The sequence below is a fragment of the Atractosteus spatula genome, chromosome 14, assembly GCF_055471065.1.
Source record: "Atractosteus spatula isolate fAtrSpa1 chromosome 14, fAtrSpa1.hap1, whole genome shotgun sequence".
In the NCBI taxonomy this organism is placed as follows: Eukaryota; Metazoa; Chordata; class Actinopteri; order Semionotiformes; family Lepisosteidae; genus Atractosteus; species Atractosteus spatula.
In genome coordinates this window covers 4,655,144-4,682,210 of record NC_142719.1, presented here as the reverse complement: position 1 = coordinate 4,682,210, position 27,067 = coordinate 4,655,144, and the positions used below count along the sequence as shown (strand labels likewise).

The following is a 27,067-nucleotide window of genomic DNA, read 5'->3' as shown; positions in this document are numbered from 1 at the left end:
AGCAAAACAACACAATTCATTTTTACACATTTCCAGTTGAATTAATAAAACATTAAGGAGGCGCATTTTCCATAAGAGCAATATGGACCACGATGTTTATGTTCACAAAGCCAGTAAGAACATACTAACACGAGAAACTCTTCTAATGGGATGGCAGGATCTCATCCAGCTGTTTCTTGAAAGAAGCCACGGGTGTCAGCTTCAGGAGTGTGGCTGGGTATGTTGTCCCACACTCCCACAAGCCTTTGTGTAAAGAACTGTCTCCATGTCTCTTGGAGGTACTGGTACTTTCCAGTAGTTTCCACTTGGTTTGCCCTTGATTCGTGGTTACTTACTTGCCAAAGGAAATGAGGTGGTTCTGATATTTTAGGATTCTGTTTCTTATTTCCAGCAGGTTTTGTGAAAAGACTGGATTTTTAGAATTAAAAAAAAAACTTTAATCCAGGATGCACACAGACTGGAAAAATAAAAAATTTAAATCAATTTCTAAATGTAATGGCTTAAGACCTCATGTGCAATTCGGTTCAAAATCTTACATTTTCACCAGAAATAACTGGGTAACATACAGAGAACTCCTTATTTCCAGAGATCAGGAAAATAAATCCATTCCTAGACCTTTTGGTCAAATGATCTTAATGTCCACGAAGTAATGGCTTAAAAATGGCTTTGTTTTTCTTCACCGCTTAGTAGGAAACACTGTTGTTTCAGTTTGGTCATGACAATAATACTTAAATCTTTTTAAATAAAGCCCAGCAAAATGGAACAAATGTCAGGATCATCTTTCGGAACATAGAGGACTCTCCTCTTCGGAAATGTCTGAAAGCAGCCTTAATGGTGCTCAGCAGTTTTCAGCCTGTAGTGCTGAATCAGGGCTCTCTAGATGGTAGCATCACCCAGAGGTAGTGTCAGTGGGTTGTGTTTCCCTAAGTGTTTTGTCATTGATGGTGCTTGACCAGAGATTTTCTTTGAGCTGAGATTGCTGCCCATAGTCGACAGAGCATGCCACCCCTGAGAAAAGAATCATATTATTTGGTTACACATAGACAAGAGTGCACAGCAGATTATTAATTAAAGACATTGGTACGTGCTTCTGAGATTATCAGTCGCCACAATAGACAAGATGAATTTGTGTTACAACAAACCACAGAAGATGTGCTGATACATAATGTACATGCTGTACTGTACATGGGGTTGCTACTATAATCCACAAGCCTTTGAAGCTCACAGAACTGGATCTTAACCTAGTGCTGATGGTGTTAAGTGAACCAAACATCTAAGATTCCTGGCCAAGATTTTGGATTAGCCCCCTGGCAGAACAGGTACTCTTATATAGTTGATTACCATAATAAATCAGTATTTAGATAGATAGATAATACTTTATTAATCCCGTAGGGAAATTGATGAATTTCACTACGAGATTAATTAATTTATAGTATAGTAGCACAGCATTAGTGGCATCACAGTATAGTAGCACAGTAGTATAGTATTTGGCTTCAATATGTAAGGCAGTGCCTACATCAGAGCATTGATGCCAAGACCTGCTGATGATGGGTCCAGAGCCCATCCCCATCCCCATCCCCTACTGCCCCCCAAAAGATCCAGAAAAGCAAAATTATTAAAATTAGAGCCCACCGTATCCCGGAGTATTTCAGGTCATCCCTTGAAGCAATATACAACAGGCTTTGCAGAGTGAACCCATGAGCAAGTAACTGAAAACACAGTGGAGAAATGGGTCAATTTTGATCCTCTGTGAAAGAAAAGTATCCTGCAATGAAAGTCATTCACAGCTAGTTGGGCACATGCGTAATGTTATTTAAATTTTAACTACTGAGCAGAAATGTTTGCTAATTGTTCCAGAAATTGTATTCCAGAGGATAATATAAGGCTTAAGCTCTTCATGCAACTTCTTAATAACAGCAGGTGCCTGATGTCTCAGTGAGGGGCATTCCCGATGAGCTCGTTATCACTCAGGATTACAAATCACTTAATTGAGCTACCCAAGAAACCTAAGAAAATTAAACCTCTCTTATATGGGGTAAAAATACACATCCTCTCAGTGATCATTTCTGAATTTCAAAGCTTCCCTCGTGCACAAGTCTGAATTTGAGCAGCTGGCCCCCCTGCAGAATAATCAACGGTTATTAATGGGAGTGTCAGAAAGCTGCATCCCCACCTGCTCTCTGCACATCATTAACTGGTCGCTCTGTGAAGAGCTGTTCAAAAAGAACATTCTGAACTTCATTTGCTCCTCTATGGACAGCATGTTTACTCCATTGTACTTTTTGGACAGTCAGTCTGTATAAACCTATGCACATTTTGCACATATTTTATTGTTTTTACAGTGACTATGATCAGCACATTTTGCACACACCTATGTATTTATTTATTTTTATTTATTTTGTTGTCTTTTGTTTATAACTATTCTGATGTCTGTTTTGCTTGTCTTGGGCTGGACTGCTGTAACACATCGATTTCCCTACGGGATTAATAAAGTATTATCTATCTATCTAAACTATGAAATACCCTGTGACAAGGTTCTTAATGACAACATATCTGAGTGTTATTGCAGAACCGAGTCAAAACAATTGAAATAAAGGTCTTTTAGTAGTAGAAAGTAGTTTAATTAAGGAGCTGGGGTAGCCTCTGCAATTAAGAATTGGAATAATTATTCAGCTGGAATATAAACAAACAAAAGAAACAGGGGGGCACTCTAAAACAAGTTAATAACTCCAGTAGCTGCATCGCTTACAGACTGAGGGCATGATGTCCTTACTGAGGTCCTTACCCTGTCTATGGTGTCTTCATTAGTCTGAATGGACCGTAACCAGCAGATCATTGCTGTACTCTCAGGATCTGCTTTCTGGTTTTGGTGATGGGAGGAGATGGAAGGTATATCTGTAAACAGATAAGCTGTTTTATTGCTCGCAGATTATTTTCCTTTTACCAAATGAGGTCTTTAGGTGGAAAAGCCTGTTGGGAACATCTTGTGCAAAAACATTCTCCTGAGATAATGACCTCTAGCTCCACAGCCAAACTCCTGGCTTCTCCTAAGGAAGTATATTTAACCTGCAGAAGCCATGGTCTTGTTGCCTGTGGAACACATTGTGTCAGCAATTCCTGTTCTTGATGATGTGAAAGCAAGGAAAGTTCTTCAAGAGCAAAAAAACCCTATGCAAGTTCTTAATCAGATGTGTTCACATAAGGAGCAGGATGTAAACACCAAGTGCCCTTTTGTGTCCAGCAATGCAGGTTTCCTTACTAAATGCTCCATGGTGGGTGAAATGGATTGCAAAACTTCAGCAGCTATTCAGCACCTCATGAACGGTGTGGTAACATCTATTTCAAGGAACGCCAGCAATTTTAAAGGGTGGTCAAAGAGCCCAGAGGAACCTGCTGTTCTACAAGATGTAGAAACCCACTGGCACCTTTCGCTTAAATAGTACAAATCACATATAGTCTGCTCCAAGATTTGTGGTCATTTTTCAAACTGTATTTCAAGCACAGAGAATGAACAAGAATGCAGACTGAAATATTCAGCACTGAAAATATTCTTTCAAGCCACCAAGTCATATTCTGCCTCCATGTCAACTGCTTACAACACACAAACTGGCCTGTCAAAACTGAACTGAAAAGACGTACCTGAAGGCTAAGCATTACACATCTAATCACGGACAGAGGAGGCAGCTTATACAGGGATGGGTGTATGGTACAGTAATACAGAAGGCGTGTTGATAACAGGAAAAAACATTTCATCCTATAGCACAGCACACATGCCTGTACCTGAAGATTTCTTCCCTCTCTACTCTGACTGTACAATACGTCTGCTAGCAGGGCTAAATGTTTTGTCTGCTTCTCCTCACACGCCTAATCCTGCAGGAGATGATTCATCCAGCACTCTGATCCCTACTGTTTCTTGCACAAGCAGTACTGCCAGTACTCTTCCCCTTGACAGGGAAAATCCCATGGTTTGGCTAGAGCAGATAGTCAGAAAATCACAAAATTCCCCACTCCGATAATAGAGAGGCCTAAGTGCCTTTTTAAAAAATGTGACCCATCTGAACATCTGAGGACCTCACCTACTGGGGAAGAGGACTTTCTGATTTTAAGAGCCTCAATCTCCTTCTCTTTCCTTGAAATCAACTCCTTCAGCAGGTCCAGGTACTCTTGCTCCTTCTCATTTAGCTGGGCCAGCAGCCTAGAACACAGATCCAGACAACAGTAAAGCCATATTCAGGATGGGAACTGCATTACAAGATACACATGCAAACATAGGTCTCATGTTGTTGCAACCCCCTCTGCTGGTCAACAGATCATAGCAGTCCAGGAATTAAGATGGAGTTCCTAGTCTGTTCTGAGAAACCCAATCCTTTGTCAGGGAGAAGGATGGATTACTATGCCCAGTCCCTCGTACTCTTCTGTTTGATCAAGCTTAGATGATCTCTCACAGTCTTCTTGAACCACATGACTTGTGAGTTGGGTCCAGATTCTCACAGCCCTCTTTATGTAAACGTCTTTGCTAATGAGGACCCGAGTCTTATCATCAGTTTCTGGGTACTCCCCTGTGCAAGAGCTGAAGCCCAGTCGTACCGGCTCGTCTCCACGCGCAGCCGCGTCAGCTGCTCAGCCAGACTGCAGCAGCTGCCGTACTGGAATCCACTCGGCAGGCGGGAGCTGAGCGAGGCCGAGCCCGAAGCCTGCGCTCCCGGCACCTCCTCCTCCTTGCGGGAGTCGGCCCTCCCCGGCTCCCCCGGTCGGGGGCTCTCCTCTCCCGTCGACTCCTGTCCGTCCGTCTCAAACGAAGACTGCAGCTGGAGCCTCAGCTCTGAGGAACAAAAGACTTCGTTGCCACGCACCAGTCTCCAAGACTCTCGACACGTAAGGCTACAAACGAGAAGAAGCATCCCGCTCATCGGTCCATGGACATCGCCCAGCTGTTCCTTGAAGAAATCGGGGGCAGCTTTGACACGTGGCTGGACAGCTTGTTCCAGACTCCTACAACCCCTTCAGCGCCTCCTGTCCGCTTCTCTAATTGCACTCCCCCATAGTTCCCAGGTGGGTCCTGTGGGTGGCGTTTCACTGACTTGTCTAAAATAGACCACTGGGGTGACTTTGACAATGCAAACACTGTTACTCTCAAGCTATGGTAACGCCCCGCAATTTAATATTTAACTAAACTGAAAAGCCCCCCCCCCCCCCCTCCTTAACGAAACAAAGGCCATTCTATAAATATGAGAGCAGATTCATTAAATTTTTAAAAAGCCTTGGTGTTTCTAAAACCGGCAGCGATGTATTAGTCAGGAGCTGCGAAACGGCCTCGAGCCAGTAGAGCTTGCAAACAGACCTGGCAGGAGGACAGTGATGGAGTCCTGCACAGCCTGCCTCACCAGGTTGTCCAGGGCAAATATCCAGTGCGGCTTCACGTTCTGTCTCTTCAGGACCTTCCGGACCTGGAGGAGAGACCCGCACGGATTAGGGCTGAGCAAGACCTTTCTGTCACGGCTTGAGCCTGGGTTTAATTTCCTTTTCTCGTTTTGCCTTTTTTTTTTTCTAGAAAGAAAACCCAGCAGCAACAGGAAATTACCTGACCTTTAAAAACGCATATTTTCAACATGAGCGGTGAAGCAGTCTGGTTTACCGAGAGTACCACAACATTACTGAAGGCGTCTACAATGAGAACAGGCCCTTCCACCCATCTATTTCAACTTTTTAAACAGTCCTGAATGATCAATATTATTGGCCCTTCTATTACTTGGTCAACTGTAATGACATTTCATTTTTTCAAATGTTTTTGGACATTTTTTTGAAACTGTAATATACAGAATAGACCCAAACAAGAAATGTCTAACTCTGTAATGACAATTTATTCTTAAGCTGAACGTGTAAATGCTTTCACAGGCGTTCTTCTTCAGATAATCATTTTCCCAGTACACCCGCAGAAGAAAACTCACAGCGTCTTGGAAGCTGAACAGCACCACCTGCAGGTTACTGAGTGGAACGCCAGCTGACAGGAGGCTCATCCTGAGCTGCTTCAGGTTGCTGGTGAGGTTCTTCCTGTTGGGACAGCGGATGTTCTCTCTCAGGGAGGTGATCAGCTGACAGATGTGCTCTGCCGTGACCTGAGGCCCCTCAGGGTTCTGCATACGAAGCAGAAGTTGTTTATTAAAAATGTTCTCCTATACAGAAGCTCTAATAATGTGCGATTCAGCGTTAAACTGCTTCCTGTGTGCTACTATCTCTGGCGACCCTAAAGTACTCCCAAAGAAAAATTAACAAAGAAGGATATTAATGCAATCTAAACAGAAAATGTTGTCTTTGAAATTAGAATAGGCCTTTCTAAAAACAAAAACAGAATAAGAAGAGGTTTAAAGGAAAAAACAAAATGACCACAGGGAAGGCTGAACAAAGGGCTGCGTGCACCTGCTAATATAGAGCATTATTAAGAGACAGTGTGCAACACCATCGATGCATGCACGTGTAAAAGCTGCTGTGCTCTGTGTACCTGGCTCAGGGACAGCTGGATGTTGCTGACCACGTTGTTAACATCCTCCGTGAGGATCTGATCCAGGGTGGCCCTGCGCTCGCTGTCCTTCCTCAGCATGTACAGACCCTCATTCTCCCCCAGATTGGCTGGGCTGCCCATGTCATACAGCTGCTCTTCTGGCACCCTGCGGAGGGCAGACGGAGCATAACACCGGCAGTCACTGGCCCGTGCGGAGAGCAGGAGACGTGCAATTTCAGCACACATCTGCCTTTAAAGCAAAGGGTGCTTACTGCAAAAGCCCTTTTGCAAATCATACACACAATGCTTCATAAAGCCCACCTTTGGACTCATTTCCTTTACTTGCATCACAAATCGATCCAATACAACATAAAATCAAAGCTGTCCTTCAGAGCAGGGCAGGGCGGTACTCACATGAGAAAGCTGTTGCCGGGGGAGCTGGCAGTGGCACTAGCGGGAGTGTTACTTCGGCACTGGGCAGGCCTGGTCCTCCTCAGGTCAAAGGAGCTGGACAGGTCAAGCTGCTTGGTGGCACCGGCGCCCAGGTGCGTGGCTATGGGTACAGACATGCTCCGCTGATAATCTCCTGGAAGCAAAATACTCAGATCACCTGGATGTTACAACCTTCATATATGAGTGCTGAATTCAGCACCACAAGCAACAAGCATCTGTGTCTCTACTTCGCTCACAGAGACAACCCAGGCCCCTCTCAAAGGGAGAATGAGTACAGACAAGTCAGACAAATCTTGCCCCTTATGGAGCCAGTCATCTTCTGACACGCTGCAAGCTCCGTAGCGATGTGCAGGAAGGTGAGTGCTGATTGGAAGAGAGGCGCAGCCCTCAGTGACCTCACAATGAACCTGCAGGTACCCAGCCTCAAACTCGTCCACATCTGGATCCCAGGGTTCAACGCACAAACCAACCTTAACTGGATGAGGCACTAGGGAGCCCCCAAAACCAATGGATTTAAAAACCAGAATTACCCAGGGTATGAAAACTGCTTTGCCAATAGAGGAAAGTTTGTTTTTATTTTATTTTAGAAAAATACTTCTGCTATAAAAGATCGTTCTCTCAGAGTTCCTAAAATGACTTTCACCTAGATAAGTTCTAACTACTAGAATGCTTTCAATCTTATGAAGTTCCCTCCCTGTAAAAGGGTTACTGCACCCGTTGATCCGGCTTCAGTCTGGGATGAGCCAGCGGCAGTTTTGGTTTTCTTCCGGCTGTGCGCCTTGAGGAAGGGGTCCATGAGGAGCTCGGAGGCTGTGGCTCTCTTGTCAGGGTCCGGCTCAAAACAGCGCAGCATGAACTCTTTGGCCTCTTCAGACATGCATTCAGGCATACTGGGGTGGATTTTAAACATCCCGACCTGGAACAGGAGAACAACACTGTATCACCAAGAAACTCCCACACCATAAAATCCAACTTTGCCTTTTGTAAGGAATGGATTTACTGAAAATGTCCTTTAATAATTTACACGTGTACCAGCAGTGCAACTGGCTCAAGCGTAGAACAGGTACGTCATGTTTAAAAGGAGGCATGTTCTTACCTTAAACATGGCAGCCTGGGGACTGCCCAGCTCGTGAAAAGGGGGCTTCCCTGTGGCCATTTCAATAATAGTGCATCCCAGCGACCAAATATCAGCTGGCTTTCCATAGCCTCGAGGACCCTGGTCTATAATCTCTGGAGCCATGTACTGCAGGGTGCCTAAATTGAGCGTGCACGGTTAATCTTCACAGCAGCGCAGTTCGCTTCATTCCAGGGCTGACCAAGCGCACACGTTCACCCTACCTGTGAAGGTCTCCGTGCAGGGGTTGATCCCAGCCAGCCTCTTCGAGGTCCCGAAGTCGGAAATCTTCAGTACCCCGTTGTAGGTGTTTATCAACACGTTATCACCCTGGACCGAAAAAAAAAAGGATGATCACTAAACTGCACTAATTATGTCACTGTGGTCGAAAAACGTCTGCTGGAGATAAAGAATCAAGGTGAAATGCAATGAAAATAAGTAGTCTCTTACTGGAATGCAGAAAAAAACTTGGGGACAGTATAAAGTATCCTCTCAAACTCTTGTCAGCATGGCACAGCTTTGAGTGGACTGTCCAGAAAAGCGCTATATAAGTGTAAGCCATTATTATTATCATCATCATCATCCTCACAGCAGAAGTAATAATAATTAATTGCTTACACTTACATAGCGCTTTTCTGGACACTCCACTCAAAGCGCTTTACAGGTAATGGGGATCCCCTCCACCACCACCAATGTGCAGCCCCACCTGGATGATGCGATGGCAACCATAGTGCGCCAGAAAGCTCGCCACACATCAGCTCTCAGTGGGGAGGAAAATAGAGTAATGAGGCCAATTCATAGATGGGGATCATTAGGAGGCCATGACTGGTAAGGGCCAATGGGAAATTTGGCCAGGACACCAGGGTAACACCCCTACTCTTTTTGAAGACCTCAGTTTTACGTCTCATCTGAAGGATGGCACCTTTTTACAGTATAGTGTCCCCATCACTATACTGGGGCTTTAGGACCCACATAGCCCGCAGGGTGAGCACCCCCTGTTGGCTCCACTAACACCTCTTCCAGCAGCAACCTTAGTTTTTCCCAGGAGGTCTCCCACCCAGGTACTGACCAGGCTCACACCTGCTGAGCTTCACTGGGCTGTCAGTGGTGAGTTGCAGGGTGATGTGGCTGCTGGCACCTCACCTTAATGTCCCTGTGAACAATCTGGTTGTCATGGAGATAGCGGAGCCCCTCCAGGACCTGCCGGGTGTAGAAGATGATGGTGGGTTCGTTGTCCTTCAAAGGCCCCCACTTGGATCTCAGCAGCACAGACAAGCTTCCTGAGCGCACAAGAGGGTAAAGAGCATGAGTGAAGGGGGGGGTTTCCCAGCTGCTGCCTTACAGAACGACACTGCCTGTGCGTTTTCCAAAAAGATCTGCAGAATTTTCAAAATAGCGAATGTTAACAGGAATACAGGATATAATAAAACAGAGCATATATCAAATAAAGTTTTATATTTTTAGAAATGTATACAATGGTTTATATATAAATTTAATTTACAATGAACATGATGAATTATTAAAACTCATTGATTGAGGTTTGAAAATTAGATGGGGTTCACCTGCGGAGCGTGTTTTTCGCATAATGTAAGCAGCTTTGAAAGCTATAAATTTCACTCATTTCTTTCAGGACAATTGGCAAAACCAACAGGCCCCAGAGATTTGTTTGTCATGAGTAAATACTTGTAAGGATGCTATGATACTTCTAACAATTCAGGCTCTCCTAAACTGATGATATTTAATGCAGAATTTTGTGACAATGTTTGAATTCGGCACAATGGTGCAATCAGCACTTTTTCCTCGGTTAAGTTTAAAACGGAAATAAATCCCCTGGCATTGCTTCTTGTGGATTGAAGACCCCAGGCTTCCTGTCATGGGCAGAATTTCACAATAACGTCTTCTCAGCTAACTTCCCTCCTTCTAAGCAGAGCTCTTTGGAAATCACTTGGCACACAAAATAGAACTAGAAAAAAAAAACAGTTTTCCACTCTTATCATTACATCTGCTCTGACGTTCAGATTGGAGTCAAGTGTTCTGCGTCTTTTTGAGCAAAAACATTCATCACTGTTTAGACTGAAGAAACGTAAAGCATACGGATACAGTATATAACAGCTATGGACTCCAAACCAGTTCTCATCTTGGGCGAGGCAAGAAATATATGACATCACTGATTCAGAGAAGCAATAAAGTAAAAAAGCAATCAAGTAAAAACCATGGAAACATTTTAAAATGCCAATGAATGGACTAAATGTAGAAACAGAACCATGACTCATTTTATGAAAAAGAACCACATGGAATATTACTGACAAACAAAGGAGGACAGGAAGCACAGCGACTGTAAAAACATTAAAAAACTTCGTTGGAAATCCCAGCCACAGTCCTCTAATGACAGCCCCAGCTCAGAGTGGCAGAACCAAGAATACAATCTGCCAGCACTTTGAAAGCATGGCTGTACCTGTTAATCCACCTCCAGGCTGTTGCGTTTCATTTTTACAAAGAGGGGAAAAAACAACAACTTTGTAATTAGTGTACTAATAATATGCAAATGTGGATGCTGTCTGAGTGGCATCCTGGATGAGACATTGCATGTACAGAGCAAGGCTCTCTAAGCCACAGGGAAACCACATCTAACATAACAGTGTTTCCACAACAGGCATCGCTGCTACACAATATAGGCCAGACTACATATTAATGGGTGTACAGAAATGAACTGGGGTGCATTAACCTGAACTCCAACCCCCTGTGTGGACACGGCATACCTCCTGGGACCTCCTCCATGAAGATTTTGATGAAGCCACCCTGGCTGACAGAACCCAGGTACCGAACGATGTTTCTGTGCTTCAGGCGCTTGTGCAAGGCGATCTCTTCATGCAGGGGCTGTGAGTACCTGCGAGAGGAGATGAGCAAAACCGATGAGTCTGGAGGAGGCTGGCAGTGCAGTGGTTAAGGCTCTGCAAGCCAAGCAAGTTTCTTGACCTCCTTCTTCTGAGTCTGCTAGATGAGACACAGCTGAGATCTCATTATAAGCAATTTGGCAAAGTACAGCCTTTTCTGTAGTCTGCACACGCCACTTTGGATACAAGGATCGCTTAGATGACATACAGTACTGTAGTATTACATTTCCCAGACAGCTGATTTGCGCAACATGTTTTAATTTCAGACTTGTTTTCCTACATTGTTTTTCTATGCAACAGTGAAAAACAAAACTAAAATGCAAAACAGTTTCCGAGAAAAAAAGCAATTTCCTTCTACATATACATTCCATGTACAGTTGTGAGAAAACATTTGTGAAACTATCATTAGGAATTATATGGATTTCTGCATGAATGGCTCCTAAAATGTGATGTGATCTTATTCCAAGTCATAATAATAAATAAAGACAGCCTTTTTTAACAAATAACACACACAACATTTTACATTTCTAAATCTTTATTGTTACACATTTTAGGTGCCAATCATGCAGAAATCCAGATAATTCCAAAGAGTTCACAAACTTTTTTCTCACAAGTGTAAATGTAGGAACACGATGAAAACTTAGGACAGTGCGAATTCTTGGGAGGCTTAAGAAAAAGCCCAACCGAAATCCACTCCTGAAAGTGCCGTACTTCCGGTCTAGTACTGTGAATCGTCAAGCTATTGCACACGGGCAACGCGGGACATTAAGGCTCACTATCCTGCCGTGAAATTAGAACGGTTTCCGGTTCCTGTCACATTACCGAAACCTGCTGAAACCTACAGGGGTCTTGTTCTGTCTGCGCACTTCCTGCTCGTCCTCCATCAGCAGATGAGCATGCAGTTCAGTGAAGAGGAGGCTCCAGCTGTCCTCTCTCTCACTGGAACAAACGGTACGTACGTGCTGTCCTTCTCTGGGATCTCTTTGATGGCAATTCGAACCTGGTTGCTCAGATCCCTGCCGGCGTACACCACCCCATAGGTCCCTTTTCCCAGCACCACCTTCTGGCCAGACTCGTCGTATTCATAGGCAAACTGCAGGAAGAGGGGGAGAGGTGGGGGTAGATCAGGTCATACTTTTAGGACACCTCTCCTTTTAGATATGTTAGATTTTGCATCTCCCCAGTTGGAGGTCTCCCATTATTCATTATCCCTGGCAGAGTGTGGTCTGGCATTTGAACACATCATGAGCCCCACCTGCCCCACAGAAGAGTTGGAATCGACGAATGAAGAGTTTCACACTCATGCCACCACAAGCCTACTTTGTTGAATAGCCAAGAGAGAGCACTGGCCAACCAATCCCAGCACTGTCCTATAAGCAATCAGTCAATTCCCAGTCCAGTCTGCAAACTATGCAAGCACCATTATCATCAGAGCCTTATTTTAGCCTTTTTGTTTTAAATCAAACTACGAAAGACTGAAAAGGTTCTAAAAAACGATGCGCCAATTCGCAACAAGTCCAACTCACTTCCAGTACACCCCCAGAGCAGAGGCCAGGATCTTCCAGATGCGATTCATTCTGCTCCACAAAGGAGTTCACCACTTCACAAAACCTGCAGGCAACACACGAGTCAAGTGACATGCGACATCACAAAAACCTCAGCAACAGGGGTAACGCTTCACAGCGACGCCTACTGCAGAGCTGCTACCTCAGGCCTGCCCCCTTAAACAAGCCCCTATGCCCTCGGCTTCCTTACCCATGTGGAAGGAGGACCTTGAACTGCTCCCACTATTCCAGAACATGACACACACAATCCCAACATAAAGAAGGCAACACAAGAAGTCTATACCTATTTTTCAGTGTTCATCTGAATATACTAAAAACCCTGGTGGCAAAACCCTACAACGTGAAAAAATGCCAAAAATAAATTGTAAACCTTATCAGCAATCGGGTGATGCAATGACTAAGCAAATTTTAAAGATAAAACACAGCTGTATGCTGCAGTTGTTTTCTCACTGCTCCCAGTGCATGTCCAATTTTCAAACTGCTTTATCCACAATCTATGGCATACACCACCAGAGAAACCCCAGCTCCGAAGCTCTCGATTTCTGTCTAAACTGTGGCAGCTCTCCTCAGAGGGAAGAGGAATACTAGAAAATGAGTCTTCCACTAAAATGGACCACTAAAACAGAGTCAAAACTGTACAGTTTGTCACAATATTTTCTTTAAACACATTTACTTTTAATTGCTTGTTTACAACATTAAAAGCATAACAGCAGACATTCACGTCCCTCTTGCCCCTGGAGTCTCATGTGGACAACAAGATTGAGAGGGGCAAGTTGAGTGTTTGCATGTGGGGGGACAAGAATCAGGCCCTCAGTCAGCAAACAGCTGGGACTGTGGCGCACGCATAATGGTTTACATACTAACACGCCTGTGTCTTTGGCAAGGAAAGATTTCCGGTGGCCCACCCTTTGCAGTGCAGCTCACTGGGAAAGTAGAGCTGGAAATCGTCGGAGTTGTACAGGACATAGAGGAAGCAGCAGCGCTCATCAAACTTCGAAACACTGGAGAAGAAGAAAGGATAAAGGCCACTGTTCAGCTATCAGAGCCGACCCCTTTCCACTTTTGCGGAAAACGAAAGGCAGAACCATCTTTCAACGACTGGTTGGATTAAAAAAAAAACATCTGCTACTACAGCAGGGGCAGCACACGTGCTCCAAAGCGTTTTCCCAAAAAACACATTACTCAGGGTACTCCAGCCTCCTCCCACCCCCAGAGACACGCTGGCCAACTTAGTTACTGTCTAGAAAGTGTCCCTGTACATGTATGTGTGTTATACTGCACCCTATGTGTCTGGGATAGGCTCCAGTTTGCTGGGACTCTTGTCCAGAATAAGCACATAAAAAGATATAAATGTAACATTTCATGAAAGATACATTGGTGGTTGGGATCCACTGCGAAACAAACTTAAGATATGATCTGAGACAGCAGCCTTCTAAACTGCAGTATGTTCTGTGATCTCCTCAAGGCTGTGACAGAAGCTGTTCTGTACAGGTTCTAGTCTCCAGGGACTTTATTAACTGTGAAGAAGCAACAAATATTGTTCATTCCACAATTCCAGAATTCAAGGAAATTAAAAAAAAAAAACTTGATTGCAACTGTTTTTCAACTATTTTTCTAAAACATCAAATGTTTTTCCAAGAAACTCACTACCTAGGGAGCAGGAAAATTAATAAAGATATTTAAAGTTTCTTGAAAACATGTCCACAAAACCTTCAGTGGTTAACCTCAACCTCAGAAGCACAGGAAGGAGTGACTTTGTAACAACACATTAATGAAACAAAAAAAACAAGGGTTTGACTGGGCTGAACAGGCCTGTGCAAACATACCAGTTTGGCAGCCTGCACAAATAGGCCACTTCTCTGTGGAGCCTTTTGTCCTTGTCAGCTATTTTTAAATGACGGAAAGAAATGACCCACAGCATTCAAAAGATTCAAAAGCGGCAAAACATTCTTACGGTATCTTCAGTCTGTTTGGAAAATTCCCAAGATTGCTGCCTGTGATGCAGAAATCTTCTGAAGCAACACAGACAGTAAAAGGCAGTCAGTATTTGCAGCACATACATTACCTCACTCCTCGAATTGCGGATGCTGGGAAACGCCAGTGGTGCAGACCTTTCTGGAAAGTTGGACATAACAGATGTTTTTCACATTTTGCACACAGTTTAATGTCGGATTGCCTTTTAGTTTCTAATTTCTTGGAAATTTCTTATTTTGGTCATTCTAGAAGTTCATATTTTCATGCAATGGAACCATTCAAGAAGAAAAGGGCAGATGTTCGGATTGCATCATTTCCTAACAAGATCTCTTCTTTCTACTACTGTGAATGCAGTAGTATTTTTTATACAAAAATAAAAAAATATATATACTTCTGTGCACACACAGTGAGAGACTGTCTACAATTTTTCCAATCAAAGCAACATTATGTTTTTTACGCAAGTCACAATATAAAATGTTTAGATGTCATGTGCCAACGGATAGGCATGTTGTACCTTCTCTGTAGGAGAGACGTGCTCCAACTGAACAGTCCTGTTCTCTTCTTCCTCACTCAAACTCACAATGGCAGGCTGGAATACTTTAGTGGGCTCCAAGATAAGAACCTAGAAGAAAGACAAACAGCAAAAGCCATTTGCATTGGACCCTGCTCTAAATTTCTAACAAACCCCAGGAAACACAGACAAGAGTAAGTGTAACACAGAACCGCAACACAGACAAGAGTAAGTGCAACACAGACCTGTAAATGCCAACTGTGTTGCTTCAGAAACCAAGAAGGGGCCCCTGTGTCTCTGACTCACTCATTCAACCACACTCATGCAAACAAATAATCAGAACATCTTACAGGGCACCTGGTAGTCTTCACTGAAGGTTTGCAGGCCTGCAGTAAAAAGTTCATCCAGAAGTCCACTATCTCCTGACTGGGAGATTTCTCTTCAGGAGGGTGAGAGAATTGCTTGAACATCAGGTATGTCTCCATGACAGACCCTAGAAACCTGAGCAGCAACAGACAACAGAATCAGGAGTCAAAAGTTTCAAGGAGACAGAATAATGGTTCAACTACAACTACAATGAATCAAGTGTTTAGTGCCCACAAAAACATGTTATTTATGTGCGGTGAAACTCCAAAAAGTTTTTTTTTTCCCCCCCAATAACGCAGAGGCAGAGTGTGCACCTTGGCTGAGGTCCATATGCAATTGTTTCAGTGCCGCACAGTCCATACCTGGCCCTGCAGCCTAATATCAATTGACTTGAGTTTGCAGTTCTGTCAAGCTTCAAGCCCAGATTGAAAAATCATAGGCCTTTTCCGCTGGCAGGACTTGGAAACCCAACACGCCTTAGAAGGGTTCAAGACTATAAGAAGAAATGCCTCTTCAAATCCCTGCTTCTCTCATGTCAATCATATTATAAATGACGGAGGTATTTCTCACCATATTGGGGCTTTCAGCTTGTATAGCTTTTCAGAGGCTGGGATGACTTTTTTGTGCTCGTTGGCTAAGATGCTGGCTCCCAGATAAAACCCCACATCCCAGTAAAACTGCATCTTCTCCAGGCTGCCCTTCCTGCCCAGAAGGCTGCTCAGCTTTACCCCTGTCACGTGCCACACAGACAGAACGACAGGAAGTCAGTACAGCACACTCGAGCCGAGCAGCAGGGAGTCCACTTCACGCACAACTGTAACAAAAATCATTTACAAGATTTTCCAGTAAATCCGGAAACCACCCAGGGTTTTGTCTAAATAAGCGTGCTATCAGCAAGGAAAAACAAATATCACACAGAGGCAATGAGGCATAGCACCCCTGGCTCACCATATTCCAAACACACACAGCAGGGAAAACACTATCTCTTACAAGTATGTGGGAGCCAATTCAGGATGTTCCCATTCTTTGATATAAGATCTATATTCCTTAGAAAGACACCACATGCTATTTGGAAACACGCAGCTGTTGTTAGTCCTGTCTTATCAGATGCATTCCTGACCCCAGGCATATAATTCTGAATGTCTACTACTAATGTTTCAGTACGTGCAAGTCCAGTCGATAGCTGCTAATTCCTTTTGGCAATGTTATTCAGGCACTGACAATTTACATACCGATTTTCCGGAGTTCAATCGAAGTCTCAAACTTATGACCTGCTGCCATTAAGAGAATGACGTTGTTGATTCCAGAGTGCAGAGTGGGCTCACTTTTAAATGCTCTACTGTACCTGAAAGTAAAGGCCAAGTAAAAAAATTGGGTGACACCCCAGAACTTGGTTAGTCTGTATATTGTGACAGCATTGTGCACACCTTCTCCTGTGGCAATTCTAGTACACTGAAACAGCTGTTGAAGTGTAATGAAGTGGGACATGTATACATCTCACTTACCCAGCATCGCAAATATCACCACTTAAGCACATTGTGAGAGGTGTTGCTAGGGTCTGTTAATTTAGCCTTCAACAAAAGTCACGCTAAGATGCCATAAAGCTGACTTGCTTTAGCAGCTCCAGTGACTTAACACTACATAATAAAAGACAGGAACAACACCCACAAACAGGACAAAGCAGACCAATGTCTGCTGCCTATCAAAGGACAGAACCTAAAGCAAGACAGAGTAGGACAAGAGGTAATTACATATCAAAGAACAGGACAAGCACTCAGATTGTGAAATAAACTTTCTTCTGACTGTATATAAGAGCTGGCAAACCCTTGCAGTTTGTCTGTTCTGTGGGGCAGACCCAGCAAGCAAGACTGTGTCCTGCTCCTCTGATGAAGAATTTCCCACAACAGTGGCAATTCTAGTACACTGAAACAGCTGTTAAAGGGTAACATATAAATCCTGAAGAAAAACAAGGAAAATGTCCCTTAATTTGAATAAAGTGCAACAGAGATACAACACTCAGTGTACAGTTGAGACCTGGCATATACTGTATTACCACTCGGTTTAGAGCTGAGGCTTTAAGAAACACATGGCCATCTGATTCAAAGCAAGCTGTAGTAGATGGCAGTAGTTACTTTTTAAAAAACATGCACAGCATTCACTGGCCAGGCTGGGACCTGCCGCTGTTTTGCCTACCAGTCGCTGGCCTGGTCTCGGCTGCTGAGGTCGGTGAACCCAGAGCTGATGAACATGTCCTTATAGATCCGTCCACACAGGCAGTACAGGTCAGAGGCCACGCGCTCCTCTGACTGCACCACAGGAAGAATCGCCGCAAGAGCCTTCTGTCTGTCCCCGGGCTGTTTCTCCTGCACACACAAACACACTGGAATGCACGCCAGGGCATCTACAGAGAATGGACCCATCGACTGTCTACAGCATGTAACAATCTCCCAATACAAGCACACATATCATCAGCCCCTATTTACGCCTCCTTATCAAATTGCCAAGCAAAATCATTTACCGTGAAGTGGGCAATTCGCCACAGGGCTTGATTTTGTAAAAACTAAATGGATCTCAACAATCAGTTGTGTAAGGCAGTGCTTCTCCTCCTTACCCTGACAGGCCCCTGTTTCTTCTCCATTTCATCCCAGCTGATCCTTGTTAACGGAATTTCTTCCTCCATTAGAAACTGCTCACCTGCTTCTGCACTTAGTCTTCTGTTTCAAGATACCCTCCACCCAATAAGCAGCTGGAGGAAAGGTCTCTGCCTCAATCCAGAGAGCCGTTCTCACTATGTGCCCAGTTACAGTAATGCTGCCCAGTTACAGGAATCTTTCGTCTTAAATGGTTAAGAGCTCAGCTGGCATGAAGACCAAAAGACACAGGGGATCTCCAGGACCAGGCTGTGTCGCCCTGGTATCAGCCTCAACAAGCTGAACATTGACTGTTGGAGGCACCTTTATGTGGGTTTGTAGGTTCATCTCATATTCTATATCTCTAAAAAGATTTACAGAGGAAAACACCCTAAAGCTTCCTGTACATGGTAAAAAATATCACGTTTGAAACACAGTAATTACCGGTTTAGGGCAAAAGCGTAGTGAAACTTTATATTCAGCTGCATAGCCAAAACACAGGTTGGTAGGCTGTTCAAGGTCTCAACCAGTTTTATCATGGCATCATAGTCCTATGGACAGAAAAAACACAGTACAATCACAAAAGTAATCAGCAATTAACTAATGGATATTTATAAACAATTTATTTTTCAGTAATGGAAAACAAAACCATATTCTTGGCATACATTCTTTGGCAAATTGATATAAATTAACTTCATATGAATCTACTGAACGAAATCATTTATTACTGTACCAAAAACAGTAAATAAATGCTATAAAATAAATACGACTACTGCGAAGTTTCTTTACTCATACAACAGTAAATAAAAGGCACTACTGACAGGATACCGTCATCTCTTCTGTCCTGAGAGAGAATGAACATAGCCAGGTGGTTGTTTCAGTACATCCCCAGCAGTAACACCCTGTCACTGTAAAGCTTCCCTGCAGTGACAGCATCTGCGACGCCGATTAGAAAACGCTACCAGCCTTGCGACCTGGGGTATGTGAAAAGACATTCCTAATGCAAGAAATTGTACATGGCGAATAAAGTGATCAATGCTAATAAACAGCACCTGGACGTCCCTGTAGGACAGCAGCAGGTTCATGACGACGTCGGCGCTCAGCAGCTCCACGCTGTCCAGACGCTGCTGGATCCTGCCCAACTCCTGGCTCAGCTCACTCCCACTGTACCTCTCCCTCGCAACACGGATGTCATGCTGAATTGTCTCCCGGAAATATTCACTGCAAAACGATAGTTATGATGTGTAGTTAGGACTAAGGCCCCAAACACATCCCCAGTCTTTCAGTGGATAATCATCAGCTCCCAGTATCCTGATCACTGGTGGGCAGTAGGTGGGAATAACATATCAAGGTTCAGTGAAAAACAGTCCAGAGCAACTCGACTGATCAGAACAGAATTTCTAGGCTTTCAAGAGATCATAATCAATAACTTACAACTGTGCTTCTCAGTCTTGGTCCTGGAGCAGTCTTGTGCCTCCTGTTTTTTTCCACGTGATCTCTTAATTACGAGTGTTAACTGGAGCCTGTAATTGCTGAGACGTTTTTCAGATGAGAATAACTTTGCATTGGACACCTCTTATTGCAGGCCAGTGTTATTCCTACTGTTTAAATCCAACTGGCCGGATTTCAGGTTGCACACCTGAACGAGGGCAGTCCTGAACCTCACTTTCCTTAGCCTCATTTGCCTTTTTAAAACAACTTGAATACAGCGCCTCAAACTGAAATAAAATGAGCCTTTGATTAAGAACTTGACTGGAGTAAACTCCAGGGTGAGAAATATAAGGATGTAGGTAAGGTTACAAATGATTTGTCCCACCTTTCTTGCTGATAAGTAAACAGCCTAAAATAATTTTGATAATAATACATTTAATTTTACACGTGCCTTACATAACTGAACGTTGAAAACAATACTTAAACACACAAGTGAGTAGTCAATACTAAAGAAACCGCACCCATATTTAGCAATTATTTTTTTAATTCATGTCAAGGCTGGGAACATTCTGCAGCCTGTGCTGTACCAGTGGTCAGGGGAGTGTCCAGCTGAGCTGTAGCTCTTTCAGACACACTGAGTCCAGAAAACAAGGATGTTGCATCCCCAGACTTTGGGAATGCTCTTGCTGATCATTGGAAAACCTTCTTTAAGTGAATGAGTTATTATTATGAGTTATGAGCTGCTTGGCCAAACCAGCTGTGAGGTTTGAGCCGGCACACGGAGAATGTGCAGAGCACAGCGACACGTGACCCCGACAGCGCAAGTGGAGACGATGTAGAAGAACATTTCATACTGAGAATAGGAGGCACTTCTTTACCCAATGGGTTAACATAGTATTGAAGAAGCTACCCGGCCATATTGCTGAAGCCGATAGCCTTGCTTCTTTCCAGAAAAGGGCTGGATACAATTCTTGGATCAATTAACAACTAACTACCAAAAGGGCTATACAGGTGGAATGGCCTCCTCTCGATTGTAACCTTCCTTAGTTTTTATGAACTTGCAAACCAGCCCTTAAAGTCTGTTGTCCGTCCATCCATCTAACCCAAACTCTCAGCCCAGCTGACGACAGAACGGGCAGCCGGCCTACTGTGGAACACAAGATCAGAGCTTAAGCTGCGCTGAGTGATGGCGTTAGAAGGCACCGCTCACCAGGAGTGGATGTGTACGCTGTCCAGCAGCTTGATCAGGCAGTCGACCAGGGGGGTGAGAAGAGGCTCGATCTTAAAACTGGGCTGCAGGAACTCGGAGAGACACTTCATCATGCCCACGTCACAGGCAAACACTTTGCCCTGGGGAGAAACCATGTAGGGAATGAAGGTGTAGCTTCCACACTGCTCCTGAAAAGGGAAGACAGACCAGGTCAGTGTTTGCCGTTTCCGCCTGTGCTCACACTGGTACTTGACCATGAAGTGAGGCCAGAAAAAGAAGATCTCATCGATATCAGCCGTTGTAAAGGAAGGTAATAGAATGCAGGATGTATACAGACTCACAGACCTGGTCCAAGCTCCCTTTTGTCTGTACCACACAGCAGTCACACGTGTCACATGTACCAGAGATTCAGGAACATGTTGTAAAATTAGCCTTTTGCTCATTGCTGCATTTCAAAGACTTGGAGACCTTATTAGATATTTACTGTGGACAATTTTCACCGTATTTTCACTGACTATGCCATGCATTTTTACTTTGACAAGGCTGCTCCTACAGTATGTGCATGATGATTTTCTTTCACATTTCTGTGTGCTTTGAAAGTTTACTGTGAATATGACTGGGCTTCACTACAGTTTACTCTGCAGGTTTTGTGCAGACTAACCTTTAAATGGTAATACAAAAAAGCACAAACATGTCATCCTATTAAATACATTTATTATTTGAAGAACTTACAATACCAATACAATGGGATTATTCATTTTAAACAAGAAAAGGAAAGCTTTAGTTTAGTTCCATTTTTACCACAAATTTAATACAAACTTACTAGTACACAAAAACCTCAGGAAGTAGTGGACAGCAAAGTACAAGAACTCCCAACTTCCCGGTTTCATTGGCACACACATGGCAGTACAGCGATATATCCTGCTGGGCGTCTGCACTAGCAAGTTCTCAAACCCACAGCACGTTTCTAAATTTAAACTTCCCCAGATAGATCATTTCAAACGTACAGTAGCATTAAAAGTCCTCCATTGCCTCTAATGATTCTCCGTGACGTCTCTTGATCCTTTAAGGACTAGATAACCCCCAAATGAATACATAAAAATATTTATTCCACAGTCTGCAAACTGGCAGCTACTGAGATATCCTAGATTGAAAGATCCAATAAATGAGATCTGGGGGGTTTTGGCTCCTGTCTTTCCGTCATTTAAAAAAAAAATAGTAGCTCAATGGTTTGCTGAATGCAAGTACTAAAAATTACTGACTGTTTAATGTTATCAGATAATTTTTATTAGAATAAATGTATAAGTAAATCCAGCAGATCTTGTAAAAGATTGCAGGCCCGTATCTTATCTGTGACTTGGAGCACAACCACTTAGCAAAAGCTTTTTACCAGAAATGCATAGCTTAGAAGTGCTTAGTGACCAGTGTATGACATAAAATAAACGATTACCATGAGCATGCTGAGCTTCTACGAGCAGCAGGAACAGATTGTATAGGAGATGTGTGATTTTCACAACTTCGTGAAATACTTGCAGGCTGATCTCATGGCAGGCTCCTAGCATGATCACCCGAGACAGCGATGAGGTTAATAGCGTGTGGGTCTGTCGGATATGCTGACTGGCACATTCCACCAGTTCCCAGTAGGACTGGCATCCAGGGACTCTGGCCAGGAAAGATGTCGTGGGGATTTCTCATGCTGCTTAAGCCAACAGTCACATATAAAGCAAAAGTGCACTGTGCCAAGAAGAAACTGTGCATGCAAAGAATGCACCAGACAACCTTGTGCACTTTCTAGAAATGGCTATACGAGCTCCACAGGACAATTAGCTCCTAAAATCCAAACTGGCTAGATGGGTTGGGGAGCCTCCTCTCATTTGCAACTCTCTAATGTTCTTACTTCAGTGGTAATAATATCCATGATGCCCGTTACAAAACATTCAACATCGAAGCTGTCATGCCCAAAAATTGCCCTTCAGAAATGCATTAAGAGCAGAGAAATAAGAGCACAAAACTGGTTCCTCCAGGAACCTCCTGCTGAGCTTCAGTGCCTGCAGAAAGACGCGCTGCTTCCTGCAGTACAGGATGATCCTGTTGGTCTGATTGAGCGATAGCGCCTCTTAACCACCAAGACGGCAACTGCTCCCATCTCTGACATCCATGTGCGACAAGGACTGACTGAGCAATTCTTAGCCACCGGCCCCCACTCTCTCTGTACAGCTCCAAACAACAGCACCTGACAGCCTCCGCCGACAGCGGAGTCCATTAATGCAAAATCTGCCTGAGGTCTGTGTCGAAAGCAAACAAGCATCTTCACCATCAACAGCAAATGGCAAGAACATACGGAAATCCATGGAAAACCCTAGAATAAGTTAGGAGTTGTACTGACAACTAAAGAGATCAACTTCCTAAACAAAAAAAAATTATAATTGACATTATTGATCTTAGAACTGGTTCGCGATGCATGTCAGAGGTAGGTGTGAACACTACATATTACTTAACATGTTTAAAGTTGCAGTAATTGAAACACAGCAGCAATATGGATAATGACTGACAGGTATGATTAAATTTAATGCCCTTCCTTCAGACTAGTAATAACAACAAAGCTATCTTGGGTAACCATATGACTCTGCATTCACTGACATTCCAGCCAGGAGGAATTTATTAAACTGCCTGTAAACTACAAGCCATCCATCCGTTCTACCTTTTCCAAGAAGGAAATGGGTGGCTCCTTCCCGTGTGCTGTGAACATTTAAAACTGAACCCCAAATGAGAATTTGTCACAGATCAGTAGCCTTGGTCAGGCGGTCACATGTTCTGACTGTTGTCAGTGAAACTGCTGATATTATTTCACATTTACTGTTGTTTCCTCACCCCTGGCTGGTGTATTTCCTCATTCCTACACTAAATCACAGCTCGACCTCGTATTCACATCGACACAGTAGTGGCGACTGACGCTTTTTGCAATGTTTGTTCAAATGGTACTATTGTATACTTATTGTACTGTAGTGCATTGGGTCAGCACAGTGGGGCAGTGGTAAGAACTCCTGCACGGTGTTCGCACGCTGCATGCGGTGATCAGTTTAAGAAGTTATTGCCACTTTCCAGTAACAGTTTACGCTGTACTTCTGCTATGCTTGAGTACTGAGGGAGATCAACAGTTAACCCCAGAGCATGAGCTAAACATGTTGCAACCTACTTAATAAATTAATAAATTAACTGACAAGAAGATAATTCCGTCAATTAACCGGTTTATAAATTGTCTGATTTTTCCAAAAATAAAACTGTGATTTCAATTCTATATGGAAAAAATAGGTCGGTATATGACTAAATGAATTGCTTAGGAAAAAAGGGGAGAATTATAAATACTGGGAAGAGGTAACACTACAGACTGACCTCCCCAGGAAATGTCTAATCAACTATCCCTCATAATTCTATAATCAAGAAGCACAAAAGAAAATCTGGAGAGCCCTGTATACTCACAATTGGGTCAATAAAGAACAATTAGGTCAATGTTTGGCTAAGCGGTTAAGTGCACTACAGACTTTGCCCAAGCACAGCTGTAGAGTACATTTCTCACCTTCAGCGCCTGCAGATCGGCATGCTGCTTGTTGCAATACAGGATGACATTGTTGCTCATACTGAAACTCTCCCTCACGCCCAGGTGGTAGAAGAGAGAGGGCTGGCAAAAGGAGTCGCTCATCTCCACCACAGCCACGTCTGGGGAAGAAAGAAACACTGCTGAGGCTGCTGGGCTTTGCGGAGGGCTCCACACTTTTCATAATATTTTTCTGGACACTCCAAAGTGCTTTACAGGTAATGGGGACTCCCCTCCACCACCACCACCACCACCACCAGTGTGCAGCCCCCCACCTGGATGATGCGACGGCAGCCATAGTGCACCAGTACGCTCCCCACACACCAGCTCTCAGTGGGGAGGAGAACAGTGATGAGGCCAATTGATTGATGGGTTTTATTAGGAGGCCATGACTGATAAAGACTGGGGGAAATTTGGCCAGGCGTTACACCCCTACTCTTTTCGAGAAACGCCCTGGGATTTTTAATGAGCACAGACAGTGAGGACCTAAGTTTGCACGTCTCATCCGAAGGACGCCGCCTTTTTACAGTATAGTGTCCCCGTCACTATACTGGGGCATTAGGACCTACACAGACTGCAGGGTGAGCGCCCCCTACTGGCCCCACTAACACCTCTTCCAGCAGCAACCTTAGCATTCCCAAGAGATCTCCCATCAAGATACTGGACAGGCTCACACCTGCTTAGCTTTACTTTTAAAGCAGGAACTTTCAGAGACCAGTGCAAAACTATCTCAATATCCTCCCCTTGCACACAAACACACAAAACCAACACAATCCAAAGCCAATTCTTCTCTTAACTACAGGTATCCAAAAACAAAACATTTCAGTTCTCAGTTTCATCCCTGCAACTTCAGTCTGACAGATAACATCAGCAGTAAGTTCCCAGGGGATTTCCTGTTATTAATAATTCATTACCAGGCTTTACAGGAAAAAAAAATGTTGTATACGTTTAATAAATTTGCGTGCATCTATCGGATTCACAAAGTAAAAGCGATGTAGTGCACGACCTTAGAGTTCAGGTGCAACTAGCACTAAGGCTTCATTTTTAAAGATTAATGATCTGTGTAAAACTCAGAATTAGTTTTTGAAGAAAAAGTAGCAATTTTTTTATACTGTTAGGTAAACTACTCTAGTATTACAGGAACCATTTTAATAAGGTGCGTGTGAAATAGTCGTTTTTCAATGTATAGCATTGGAATAAGAAGATTACAGCGTCCACAGCCGACAGAAACCGTGCAAACACCTTTACCTGCCCGCTGGTCTACACTTGCCTGCGTTGTAGAAACTGTCTAACACCTCCGTCGCCCCCAGCGCAATTCTCTCAAACGGGATAGCGGTCAGGACGGCGTGGGTCGCGGCGCACGCTTCTTTCAAGCTCCCCAGCGAGAGATTCTCCTCCATGTGAGGCAAGGACGCATCTTCCACCTCGACGTACACCACCGTTACAGCCCTCGTCCGGCTTCGCGGGGAGATGACGTTTTTGCCCGAGTTGCTCATTTCAATCGCCAGCGGGTCTTGCCAAAAGCACCCCGCAGACACCCCGCTGCCTCTCCTCAGCCCGTGTGGGCAAGCCGTGCTGTTATCAAACGCCTCCATCCGCACAACCTAGCTCCCCTTCTTTAAAAGGGGGTGGAAAAAAGTACTTTGCAAAAGTGCGTCAGGTCAGCACTCCCTGAGTCGGCTCCACAGCCATGTTTCTCTTAATTCCTCAGGTGAGGCAAAACTAAACTTGCGTCTGTTCCCGTTCCCAGCAGTCCCGCCTCTCTGAGAGTTGAGAGGCGAAGTTTAACACAGACAGGCGACCTCTGCTGTCTCTCCGAGCACACACCCAGCGAAGCGAAGTTAATGGAGTGCTGGATATGTCATACTATAAATGCACTTAAAAAGAGATAAAAAGATAGATATTTTTATTCATTATTCCACTAGTCAGCTCGTATCTGCTTTTTTTAGGGGGGAAAGTAATGAATCACAGCTAGGTTTAAGAGAGCAAGTAATATTAGGAACATTCTGCTTATCCCTTCTTAAATCGAAGTGTGCGCTATTATTACAGTTTCTCTACGTGTAGATTAAGACTATGCATCTTCTGTGATGGAAAAACCACAATAATTATAATATCCCGAATAATTAAACGCCTGGTGTGAAATGCAAAGCAATGCTGGGTTAATTCCTGCAGTCTTCCGGAGCAGTTAATGGAGATTAATCATTTTTGCGTGATTTCGAAATTCCTTAGCGCACAAGCGCTGCTTGGCATTATTCATGCAGGTTAAGTGGTAAAACTTGCCTCTAAAATTAATCAATTTCAGGTCAACTCCTCTATCCCGAGGGTTTTCCTGAAGTTTAATAGGAGTTTCGGATTTCAAACGTCTTCCCTCACACGGAAGAACTGTTGATTTTTTTTTTAAAAAGTAATTTCCGCCGCCAAAGAACTTACTTTTGAAAAAGTCTCATAACCGGAGCTTGTTACTGTAATTGGGGTTTTAAAAGCGGCTGTCCTGAACATATGTGCAGCGCTTATACAGCTACGTTAAATGTTGCATTCCAAGATTACGTTACGCAAGAGGTGAGCGAATAAATACTGCATAACTCCGCAGACTGTGGGCGACACTGACCCCCCCCCGGGTTATTGGAACACTCGAACTCCAAGAGTTCCGTTCCAGGCTTTTCTTGTCACCGAAAGCGTTCCAGTTCCTGGGTTGCCAGGGCAACCGATGTTAAACAATCCCACCTTTCAGGGCCACGAAGAGCGAAAGACCGAGCGGAGCTGCACACCTGAGAAACCCGGGTGAGATTTCCTTTCCGCGGGGAAGACGCCGCTTTCGTGTCTAC

General features: G+C 44.0%; 1 protein-coding gene across 1 annotated transcript; it reads right to left on the bottom strand.

Moving 5' to 3' along the window:
- Positions 1–81: 81 nt before the first annotated feature.
- On the bottom strand, positions 82–25,922 carry LOC148820450 (mitogen-activated protein kinase kinase kinase 5). Its single transcript, XM_088932277.1, has 29 exons — positions 25,513–25,922; positions 24,225–24,364; positions 20,648–20,835; positions 19,059–19,227; positions 18,451–18,557; position 18,397; positions 17,570–17,739; positions 16,609–16,721; positions 15,947–16,106; positions 15,361–15,511; positions 15,014–15,121; positions 14,591–14,640; positions 13,431–13,526; positions 12,487–12,571; positions 11,920–12,053; positions 10,826–10,953; positions 9,210–9,346; positions 8,291–8,396; positions 8,049–8,206; positions 7,667–7,868; positions 6,914–7,085; positions 6,500–6,665; positions 5,949–6,134; positions 5,342–5,447; positions 4,588–4,822; positions 4,077–4,195; positions 2,786–2,895; positions 1,633–1,709; positions 82–1,008 (listed from the first exon to the last, which is right to left on the bottom strand). Exons 1-29 carry the CDS (start codon positions 25,835–25,837, stop codon positions 936–938), a joined length of 3,972 nt encoding a protein of 1,323 aa, XP_088788403.1. The 5' UTR covers positions 25,838–25,922; the 3' UTR covers positions 82–935.
- Between the last annotated feature and the right edge of the window lie 1,145 nt (positions 25,923–27,067).

Excerpts from the sequence above, each read along its gene's own strand:
- LOC148820450 (XM_088932277.1), bottom strand. The coding sequence starts at position 25,837 with ATGGAGGCGTTTGATAACAGCACGGCTTGCCCACACGGGCTGAGGAGA. Across the intron at positions 24,365-25,512 it reads AGACAGTTTCTACAACGCAG|ACGTGGCTGTGGTGGAGATG; the intron begins GCAAGTGTAGAC and ends TTTCTTCCCCAG. Across the intron at positions 5,448-5,948 it reads TGTTCAGCTTCCAAGACGCT|GTCCGGAAGGTCCTGAAGAG; the intron begins GTGAGTTTTCTT and ends TCTCTCCTCCAG.